This window comes from Anthonomus grandis, chromosome 16 (genome assembly GCF_022605725.1).
Source record: "Anthonomus grandis grandis chromosome 16, icAntGran1.3, whole genome shotgun sequence".
In the NCBI taxonomy this organism is placed as follows: Eukaryota; Metazoa; Arthropoda; class Insecta; order Coleoptera; family Curculionidae; genus Anthonomus; species Anthonomus grandis.
Genome location: NC_065561.1, coordinates 16,530,825 through 16,542,959, shown reverse-complemented (window position 1 = coordinate 16,542,959; position 12,135 = coordinate 16,530,825). Strand labels below are relative to the sequence as shown.

Sequence of the window (12,135 nt, the reverse complement as noted above, 5' to 3'; positions counted from 1 at the left end):
GATATGAATAGTAGATTATGATATTGTTCAAAAACGCATTAAACCCTTGTAAGTTAATTGTTATGCAAATAATTGAGTGCCTAAATACGCTTGCTCTTTTGGGGAGCTGAGGTTAGAGGTTTATGAGAGTTTTCCAAGAGATACAATTAGAACTTTATAACCTGGCTTCATATTTGTTACTGCTTCTTAAATTTAATTAATATTTACTTAACAAAAATAGAGGTACAATGAAAATTACACGCTGTGTACACTTATTAATTAACAAATACTGGGTGTCAATTTGAAAAGTTTTAATGCAAATATCTTTGAGAGCAAAAAAAAATTTAGAAAAACCAAATTTGATACAAATGTTATATAGGTAAGAGCTAGCATACGTCATTAGGTCATCAGCCCAATTCTCAAATTAAAGGTGTTTTGAGTAGTATTCGTTTGAAAATATTATTCGTTATTTGATACAGGGCCGGAAAAAAGTAAAATTTAAATTAAATACGCTATAATAAATAAAGAAAACATTTTTATTGCTAAATTTAGCTGCTCTAGAGATATTTGATGCTCAAATTGCATTTATTTGTGTACAAAAGAATATGTTTTGCTCCACATACTTTAAGTATAGTGGGTAAGGTTTAATTGTTTTAAATAAACATTAACTATATCAATTTATTAAAATGTAATTCAAAGGTATTATAAACGGTTAATTTGCCATAATTTGAAACAAAGTTTAAAAGTTTTATTTTGTTTATTAATCTGATATTACACATTTGATACGACAGAGAAGTTGACGGTTACTGCTAAGTTATTTAGAAATATTTGTTTTATCGACAAATCTACTTTGTTTAACTGGTTCAGTTAATAAAAACACAGACATACAGTACCCAGAAAAAATAAATGCGTAGGGGGAAATATTAGGTGATTCTATTATTGCGCCTTTAGTTATAAATATTTATTAAACTTTAATGGTGAAACTTACTTGGAAATGTTCGACACTGATCAACCATTGATCGTATTGTAGTTAAACAAATAGAAAATCAGTTATATACTAATGGAAATACAAACCTAAACGAAAATCTAATACATTTTCATATAATTGGATTGGAAGGACAAGTTGAATCAAGGAATGACCGCCAAGATCTAAAACGCCTCGATTTTTTTCTTTGAGGTCACATGACAACTGTTGTGTTTAAAACGCAACCAGATTCCCTTGACGATATTCCAACGGGAGTATTTCAAATTGTAAGTTTAAAAATAGAATGTATTATGTTTAGAAAATGATAAAATTTAATAGTTAAACAGAAAAAAGATGCCAGAAGTTAGTCGATTATGGATGAACAGCCGAGTTTAACGAACATTGTGCCTTGTAGTAAAATTTTTAAAAATAAAATAAAATCAATACTGCGGTCTACGAGTAAAAGTAAACACAGTTTAAGAAATTGCAAGTAGTAATTATTAAACAAAAAATAGTAGAGACACAAGCTAATAAAATTGCTTCAATTTTGATCTCCCTAGTAAAAAAATCACGATTACTTACTTGGGCGAGACCATAGGACAAAAACTTATAATCCAAGGATCGACACGTCTCTGCTCAATGGCTTCTTTAACGACTGTACTGATGTCACCTTGAAACAACGCTAATATATTCCCTTGGCGGTGTTTTCCTTGTTTTCTAAGCGTCCGTTCTATAACATAAAAAGTGCTTTATAATAATTTATTTTAATGATCTAATGCAAAAATCAATCAATTTGGCTGGATCAAAGTAAACCACCTCTAAACATTGATAAAATCACTTTTATTGCATCTTTTTGCACTAAATAATTTCAATAGGTCAGATTTAAATAAATTAATTGTTGAAAATTGTAATGGTAGCATATTTGATATAAAGGAAGTAGATAAAGTAACCTACTTTTTTATTAAAAAGCTTGAAAAATTGTTTTGTTCCAAAACCATTCAAAATAATTAAATTGTTTGCATAAATGAAGTAATTACCAACCAAAAATAATGTTGATTAATTGCGCTGAGTTCAAATAAAAAATAAAATTAAAAAGTTAGTTAACTCACGATGAAAAAAAAAGGTAATTTAGTGGACTGTAAACACTTAATGAGATTAACTAAAAACTCGGAAAACGCTGTTGTGAGACCTTACCTTTTATTATCGGTGTCCGAGATTTACGAATTATCTACACTTTCACGCTAGCGATTTTTCGGTGTTGAGTCGCTACTCTAAACTGTTTGACGATTAGAGCTCTTTAATATTGCCTCTAGAAACCGCATAACTCCATATTTAAATTCTAATTTAATTCTGAATATGAGCAATAGAAGGAAAGTCCATATGTTTAATTTAATTTATAAAATAATGAAAACCGGACAGCCTGCAAATTTAAGAAATTTATTTTTTAATCAAGATGTTCCTTATAATACAAGAAATCCCCATTTGCTTAGAATTCCTTTACATAGAACAGCAACCTTTAAGAAATCTTTTTTATATATGGGCATTCGGATGTGGAATGAACTACCTATTTATATAAAGGAATGTTCGCCTAAAAAATTTATTATAAACTTAAAAAAATATCTCTTAAACACGCAAATTATGGTAACCTAATGTGACCGTATTTTATAAAATGGTATTTTTGTTTTAATTAATGTTCTGCACACCTGATCTTGCTAATTGCAAATATTTACATTAAAATTGAATTCTCACTCGTCTGTTATCTACCCTCCGTGCTCGCCCCTATACCGTTCTCGCTCGTCTTTGGATTCTTTTGTTTTTCTTTTTGCCCAGCTTCATAGCCACTCTCTAGCTAGTTCATTGTAAAATGCACATATTGTCTCTTTTGATTTTGGTATGGACCTTATTGTAAATACATAATATTACGTTTTTTAGAAAATAGTTTATTTAGGAACACGGGTTGTACAGCACATGTACAAGTAATCTATGTACTTGCATGTGTATCGGTTTTTTTTTATAAAAATCGCGTTGCACTCCGATTACCAAACAAATTGTTGTAATTTTGAATTATAGAATTGTTTTGTATATTCTGTAATAATGTTTAATAATTTTGAATGGTAATAAAAGGATTTTTTTTTTTTTTTTTTTTTTTTTTTTAATTAAAGAAGATATTAATCAGCAACTTAAAGACACGGAGTTTTTTGCCGTAATTGTAGATGATACCACCGACATTACTGAAAAATCTCAGTGTCACTAAGATATGTAGAGAAAAAATCTCTGAATATTTATGAACGATTTTTGGGTTTTTACGATGTGAGCGATGACCGAACTTCAGAAGCCTTATACACATTAGTTGCCAGCGTTTTATCTCGATTTAATTACAGAGAAAAGCTCGTGGCACAGTGCTATGACGGAGCAAGTGTCATGGCTGGTCACATTAACGGTTTGCAAATGAAAATTAAAAATGATGCTCATGAAGCAACTTTTATTCACTGTTCAGCCCATAAACTAAATTTGGTACTTCAAGACGGATGCAAATTTATTAAGGAATGTCGAATATTTTTTGCTACTTTATCTGGAATCCCTAATTTCTTTTATCAGTCGGCCAAACGAACAGTGGTTGCAGACAACCTGATTGGTAAACAAACCCCGTCCTTTTGCGAAACCAGATGGGCATCCAGATCCAGAGAAAATATTATGAATGATCGATCTTCAGGTGCGGTCTCTATTAATAGTGCTAAAGGATTTCTAAAATCTTTTTTAGAATTTGAATTTGTATTTCTTTTAAATGTGTTTAGCGAAATTTTCTTAAAAACAGATTTTCTTTATGACATTTTACAAACAAAAACATTTGATGTTGTCCTATGCAAAAAATATGTTGATACATGTATTACGCAACTACGCGAATTAGGGACGGATGATATTTTTTATAATTTAAAAACAAAATCAGCTAATTTAGTTAATAATGCCAAACAAACCATTAGTTTTTCATAATCTTAAAGAAAAGTCTGACGAAAATATGAAAGGTTTTTATTTTGAAATTCTTGATACAATAGTTGTACAATTAACAGAAAGATTTAAGAACTTTACAGGCATACAATTTTTAGCGCTAATTGAATGCAATAACTTTATAAAATTTAGAAGGATATTTCCTGAAGATTTGTTGGCAAACCTAGTTAAAAATTACAAAATTTTTGAAAAGGAAAGACTTGCGTTAAAAACTGAACTAAAAATAATATTTGGCGATGAACAGTTTTCAGGCTGTAGTCCGCAACAAATATTTAATATACTCACAAACGACCTAAAAGATGTTTTTCCGCATACAACTAAACTTATTATGCTCATATTAACTTTACCTATTGCAAGTGCAAGTGTGGAAAGACATTTTTCTTGCCTCAAGAGAATAAAGACTTACCTTCCTAATACTATTGAATCAAGACCGGTTATCTGACCTTGCACTCTTGTCAATCGAAAAGTCGCTTATTAATGATATGACTGGTTCCAAAACAGACAAAGAGGACTTTTATGAAAAAATTATAAAATCTTTTTTAGTAACTAAAAATCGAGCCCTTGAGTTAGTTTATAAAGTTTAATTTGTTAGCTTATTTTTCTTTTAAAATTTGTTATTTAGGTCTGGTATAGAGGTTAATTTTTTGTTTGTTTTCGCATGTATTAAATACATTACAATAATAAATAACTGTTATAAACGTTGCATTGTTTGAAACTTTAATTCTTTAAAATGCTTTATTTCAACTTAAATCAAGGTAAGTATAGTTTGACCGTCGGATCTGTGTCTACGAAAAGAATGCGGGCGAAATTTTGAAGCGTTGTCACGTCTTACTGCAAAAATGAAATAGTATTGAATAAAAAGTAAATATAATGGTAAAATTAAGCTATTTAATCATAAAAAAGATAATAAATAATGTAATGCAGTTTAAACCATATTTTTTAGTTCTATTTGCTAATGTTTTGCATATTATAAAATCCAATATTGACTAACATTTATCCGAAATTCCTAATAAAACTTACAAAGCCGGCAACGTAGTGCTTTCGCGGAAGCATCTCGCTGTTTGGGGACAGGTGATTGGTTGATGACATCGCGGCCATTAATTTATTATTTTTATGCAGCGCTCTGTTTTTCTCTATCTTATTGAATCGCATCCTATCAGGTTTTGTGTAATTTTCGGAATAATATCGATTTCTTGCGGATTCAGTGGCGGCGGCGTATGTTAATACTTTTGAGCTATTAAACTGTTTTTATTGTTGTATTTTTAGGTACCTACTTAATTTATGACCTATGACTTTTGAGTAGTGTAGCATAGTTTAGTTTATTTGCTATTATTGTTGTTGCTGTTTTGTTGTTGTTTTGTGTTATTTACGTTAAAATGAATAACTTTATTCATAGAAAGACAATTCATAGCGAGACAAGGGAAGTGATTGCGAATGTTTATAGGTAAGTAAAATAATAATAAGAGAATTATAAAGCCTAAGCACAGTTATGAAAAAAAAACATTAAAATAAAATCATAATTTATGCGACACTAAATTTCAAAAGTTATGTACCTAATGTTGTAATAAATAAAAATCATATTCAATGAAATAAAACCAAGCTCGATTGCTTTACAAACAAAAAAATTTAGTTAATGTTGGTCATTTTGAATATAAAATGTGTATAAATATAAGTAATATGAATTGGAACGACGACTAAAAAAAATTGAATATCAGGATTATATACTTCTTGTACAAATTTTTAGGGTTTGCAATGAAGAAGCTACTAATAACTTCGTTAATCTACCAGTAAAGCGCAAACTTGAAAGAGTATCTCAATATACTGGCGTTAGCATTTCAATGGTGAAAAAAATTCACAAAGAAGATGAAGAAAGAATGCGGACGGACCCCAACAAAATGCTTTCTAGTCCCGGCAAAAAAAGACCGCGAATGACGAAGGTGGAGTTAGACGACAACTTTCATTTTCAAATAGTTAAACACCTAATAAATCGAATTTATATGGGTTTAAAGTTGTGCCTACTAGCAGAAAGCTGTTGCAAAAATTGCCAGAAGAAGAACATTTTCCAAAAATAACATCTTTAAGGTATAAATACCTAAGAGAAATAAAAAAACACCGAGCCGAAAGTCGCAATATTGTCTATTTAGATGAAACTTGGATAGACAATGACCTAACGTTTAAAAAATGCTGGCAGAGTGAGACTGTTACTGGAGTGGTTAGCAATATATCTTCAACAAAGGTACAAATTGATTATACTTATTTAAATAATAATTTAAATTATACATATTATGTAGTAAATTCAATGTTTAAACAGCATAATTCGGATTATCTGCCGTGCTCTTTCCCTCGCGATATCCAGGCATCGAGTACGGCACTCTTATTTTAAGTGAATAAACTAAGTAGGTGTATTACAAATTTTGTGTTTTCTTTACTTTACTTTTATCTCAAACTTCCCTAATCTTGTCTGTCATTTTTTTATTACATATTTACAAATAAAATGTTTTAGAAGACCTTAATTTCCAAATTAATATCTTACCTACAAATACCTATTTTAAAATTAAAACCAAACCATATTTTTTAATATTTAATACATTCAAATCTGTGTAATCGGTTTATAAAATTTCGCACGTCACTGGCCATTTAATGAATGAAATGAGGCGGGTCTAGTCTACAACCACGTTCCCCGCACCGATACCGCTTAGCTACAGATTGGTTGGGCAGACTTTAGTACAACTTTTTTTTTCCAAAAGCTAACAAATTTATAATAAAAGTTTTGTTGGAAATGAATTATCTAAAAAAATTGCGATTTCTTATAGCCTTATTCTGCAAAAAGGAGTTAAAAATATTTAAATGTGGGTGTATTAAATTTTTGGTCGTTTTATAATACCTGTTACAGTCCATTGTTTTTAAATTATATTACTTGAAAATATATTATAATTAATTTTTGGGGTTCGCCTCACCTACCAAAACCCTCCAGATCCGCCACTGATTCATAGCTTATACACATATTCTAAATTTCAAAACAAAAATTCAAAACCCAAAAAACGAGAGCCTGTTACATTGTTGCGGTTTATAGAAGTTTTCTTTCACACACCTTAGTACTAAATTGTACTGACACATAACAAGTTAACAGAATTCTAAATAAATAAATAAATAAATGATACTCACGGTTGAGATTAAACACTTTCACCATATCACCTGAATTTCCGAAAACGTCTAAAATATCTACAGTTGCATCATTATCGCATATAGGAGACTCGGTAGCTAGTTTGCCTAGTTTAAAGTCCAAAAGCTTTTCTAAATCCGTTACCGGATTATTCTTCATAGCATAAAACAGTGGCGCAAGTTGAATTTTTTCGGTCGCAGGTTTTTTTAATTCCGCTGGTGGTACTATTGGTTCTTCTTTCTCTTTAATCAGTTGGTCACTTACTTCTTTCTGTTGGGCTTTTGAAATTTTATTTCTTTGAGAGGTAAGTACTAGAAATAAATTAAGACACATAAAATAAGTCCTAAATAACTATAAGGTAATTATAAACTATTAATGTTTTATAAATAACTAGGTTTTGTGTGTTTAGTACCTTTTTCTTCCAGGGGAGGATTTTCCGAAATCTTCCAAATAGCCAGCCTGTGAGCCTGCGTGCCTACGATGACATAATCTGAATCAACTGGACTCCAGTGAACTGACAGTAAGGGATCAAGTGTTGGATTCATATAAGTAGATAATAAAACTTTCGTTTCTATATCGTAAATCTAAAATGGACATTTTATACATAGAACCACAGAAAATCTTTTAGAGCATAAATTAGGAATTTGGCAAATTTAGTTGTAATGTAAAATTTAAATCATAATTGATTTAAATTAGCTACTAGGACAGTATAACTTAAGGATTTATTTGGTTTGCTGTGTTGGGATATAATTTAAATTTATTTAGTATAGTAATTCATCACATTTAGTATTCAATTCATTCATTCATGCAGCATTTTAATAAAGAATTCAACGTACTTATTGCAGAATTGAGGAGTGACTTATCAACGTGCATTATGTCACCTAAATCCAGTTTCTCAATAATGAGCAAAAACGATTTACAGCTAAACCAAAATGGTTTAGAGTAAAATAATGTGTAAAATCGAGAGTTATACATCCGCAGATATAAATATTACGTTGTTCAAATCAAAAATAGCAGAGGTTTTTAAAAAAAGTAATAAAATTCTAGGACAAAATGCGCTTTGATAAGTCACTTCTCTAAATATGGAATTTGAAATAATACCTATTTTTTAGTTTTTTAGTATTTTATTAGTTTTACTCATTAGTATTTTAACAACAAATAAAAATATAAAACCTATTTAGGGGTTTTTAGGAAAGATTTATTTATTAAAAAAAAACAAAAGGTTTTATTCTTATATTTTAGATATGCTTTAGTTCCTTTTCTTCCTCAAGACAAAGACACTCTTCTTCCGGATCGTCAGCGTCGTCTATTACCTCCAAATTTTCTTGAAACACCTTATTGTAAAAACGGGAGGTTGATAGTGGAATTTTTCTTCCCAAATCAATCCAAATCTTTTTTCTAAAAGCATACGTATATCATTCTTCTTTTCCGGTTTCATATTATTAGTCAGGGGTCGAACAGATTTTTCAAGTCTTTATTGAAGCTATAACCTCTCTTGCAAATTGATGAAAACTGTTTTGAGGTGTCGTCGTACCGATATGTTGGCTCAAGTTTAATTTTAATTTCTATCCCTTTATTAGTTCTTAATTTTTGGAGAAAGATCCTTTTTATTTCACTTATTCTTTCAACTTTTTTAAGAATTTTAGTTAAATCTTTATAATCTTTTATATGCCAATCGGTTCCTAAAATGTTGACATCTGTAACCTCTTTATAAATTCTGTGGTATCCACTAGGGTCAAGAATTTCTTCAACTCTCGCATTTTCTTTTCAACTTGGCCAAAGACTCGATCCGGTGGTAAGTATGAGTCGCCGCGAACTGGAAAGAAACAGGTTATATTTTCTACGTATTGCGGAGACTCTTTAAGCAACCAATAGGCAAGAGCGTGCATGACATGTTGGTTCTTATTTTGACCACCACAACTATCTGCAAAGAGCCGAATGGTGTTAATGGTATTATCAACTGAATATTCTGCAAGAAGTTGGTTAAGGCTGAGCTTATTTCCTCAGATCCCCGACCAGCCTGTGTTTCGTCCCATACATTTCGACATCTGTTACGCAAAAACAATAAAAAGATACCTGGCATGCATAAAAAACTCTCCAATAGTAAGTTTGGATAAAGGCTGGACTTCAAAGCTGTAAGTCAAACACATACGTGACACTGCCATATGGTTTAGCCTTCATCAGTTCATGAAAAGCCTTAGCATTTGCCTTGTGAATAGCCAAACAGGCAATTAAATGTTGCTTTTCTTGCCCGTCTGCACAGACTTGTATCGCAGTCTTAATCTAGTTCTTAAATAGTAGCTACAAGTATCAAAAGCCGGTGAACCGAAACCCAAGTTAAATTTTGTTGAGAAGATTTTTAAAAAAAATATCTTTTTAACCCTAAGGTGTTCTCCCATGCTATCATTATACATTTTAAATAACTTATTAACACTAAGGCTAGAAGGCAGATAAAGTCTCTTACTTTTATTCCTAGCATAATGGCTTTCACATGCTTTTAACTTCGAAATAAATTCCTTCACTTTTAATGACTTTGCAGAAAACCTAATACTTTTGCAATCTCCCCCTCTCTTGTTTATCACACCTGTTCCAGTTCTTATACCTTCTGCAATCGTGTTTAATCTTCTTTGACCAATATTAAACAATTTTTGGAAAAACTTTGAATAAACAGTTTTTCATTTTCTGCAGATAATAAAAAGTACTTTACCGCAGTAGTGTGACGCTGTTTTTTTCTTAGTGGACCTCGAGGGCGACTACGCAGAGGTATTTACACATCCATCAAAAATGATAGTCTCTTGTCTTGCTCTCTTCTATCTGGTTTAAAAAATACAGTCCTTTTTCCAATACATCCCAAGACACCCAAATCGGCCCTCGCTGTGTTGGCAAGGAGAATGAAATTTTATAGTACTGAATCTTTGCCTTTATATCTAGAAAGAAAACATTTAAAAAAATGGTTAAAAGAGTTCTAATGAAATGATAGGTCTATAATAAAACCACTGTTTGTACACATCAGTAACATCCTTTTTTGTAATCCTATTAGCATAGAATATTGTAAAAACTAACTTTAATACACTTATACACCATCACACACATACAGATACACACTATACACATTCTTACTTACCTATTTTCATATTCTTGTTCTGTTTTATATTTTCGTTTTAACCTTTTGAGTGAACTCTCACTATGCTCACCTACCGACACACCTTGATCAAGATTCATGTTTTATTTTGGTAATAAACAACAAAAAGTGCATTTACTTTACTTAAATTTAAACACAAAAAAAGCAGCAGCACGTGTAACAAAACAAACAACAATGTACAACGTAACTAGATTGACAATAATAAAGTCGGCAAAATGCGTTTTGATAAGTCACTCCTTAATTATTCGAGCCTTTTCCGACCTATTAAGTTAAACTTTTTTTCAGTTATTTCTACAGTTTAACTTTAACAGAGTCTATAACTCTTATGGTTTCCGAGAATTTAAATCATTATAGAGTCCATAAAATGAGAGAATATGCCGGTGACGTCAAACATCTCACCTGGCTATCGTTAAGTATAGCACATAGTTTATGACGACACAATCAGTGTCCGGGGGTGTATCGTGTTAAAATATTATTAAATAAATCAAATTTAAAATACTTTTAAATAAATTTATACTTTACTTATGCTTATGTGGATATATTCACGGTCAAATAAACCTAATCAAGGCAACGTGGGCCCTCCTTTTTATTGATTTTTTTGGTTTAAAGTGGTTTGATTTGTGCGCATTTTACGTCATTGGCATATTATCAGATTTTATGGAAAAAAAATCTTACCTGTGCAACCCCTGCATCATCAGCAACAACTAACTGACTTCCATTATAAGGACTCCAAGCGATATCATTTATTCTAGCTCCTCGATTTTCAAACGTCGTGGTCTTAATTACATCCTAAAATCACGATTACGATTTCTGTTTTAAATAATGACCTCGACATACCTTTATTGGTACATTTAAGTCAAACACGGCGAACTCGGAGTTCTTAATAACAGAAACAAACGTTTTGCAATATTTAGATTCGGAAGCGTCATCGCTCGCCGCATCCGGATGCCAAATAATCGACTGTATCTTATGCGTATTATATGTTATGTCCGATATCAGTAACTCCGGTGTATATGAAATTAGCGTGCCTGAAAGTACCATAAAACTTTATGGTTGCAAACGTTCAATTAAACCTTTTACCTGTTTTAGAAGACACTAAAAGCATACTGTAATCGGGCTTCCAAGCCATGGTGTACACCGAGGTATCGTCCGGTAAGTCTAGCAACACGGGATCCACTTTCTCGTTGGTCGCAATGTCGAAAATCGCGATTTTGCTTTCGCTAACGGCAAACAGTTTTCTCGATTTGGGATTGTCCGTCGAAGGACCCCATTCAAGTTTGAAAATTTGGGATTTAAAGAAGTGCGGCAGCACTTTGGGACCTTTGGATTTGTTTGTGACGTCCTGAATACCGATCTAAACGTGATAAACCTTATTAATAATGTCTCGTTACAAACCCTATTTTTAAGTAAAGCTTTTTATATTTTAGTCTTTATTAAGGCCGGTTGACTTCATTGAGCGCCAAAATGTATGAAGAGATAAAAACGACAAAAATTATAGTAATGGGTTGAGGAGGGACAACATATGAAACAATTTTAAAGAGTGTATTAAGCATGTGTAAAATTACATTACATAAAGTAGGGAAAATTTATATTGCAAGTTAGAACCAAGTGAAAATAGTGTTTTTTAACAAGATGTGAATAAATATATTATAATTTGACTAAAACCCTGACCGCTGATGTAAACAAAGAACGTGTTTATAAAATAATCGCACAATCACTGATCTTAATAACGTGTGTTTTTGTTTATGACAAATGTGAAATTTATTTGATTTCAGTATATTGCAAAGGGGTCAAGGTAGAGAAAAAAGAAATTATTATAACCACCATTATTGGGTAACCTTATTGTAACCTAAGTCGTATTAGTTTGTTTTTATTAAATAA

At 31.2% G+C, this 12,135-nt stretch overlaps 1 protein-coding gene across 3 annotated transcripts in view; it reads right to left on the bottom strand.

Annotated features, from left to right (window-relative positions):
* LOC126745832 (gem-associated protein 5-like) overlaps positions 1–12,135 on the bottom strand; it is a 36,107-nt gene that overhangs the window by 10,214 nt on the left and 13,758 nt on the right. For all 3 annotated transcript variants that reach the window (XM_050453852.1, XM_050453851.1, XM_050453853.1), the window contains exons 10-15: positions 11,335–11,608; positions 11,092–11,282; positions 10,930–11,043; positions 7,525–7,696; positions 7,115–7,423; positions 1,526–1,673 (exon numbers count right to left, since the gene is read on the bottom strand). In XM_050453852.1, coding sequence (XP_050309809.1) covers positions 1,526–1,673; positions 7,115–7,423; positions 7,525–7,696; positions 10,930–11,043; positions 11,092–11,282; positions 11,335–11,608 — 1,208 coding nt within the window. The remainder of the gene's footprint in view (positions 1–1,525; positions 1,674–7,114; positions 7,424–7,524; positions 7,697–10,929; positions 11,044–11,091; positions 11,283–11,334; positions 11,609–12,135) is intronic.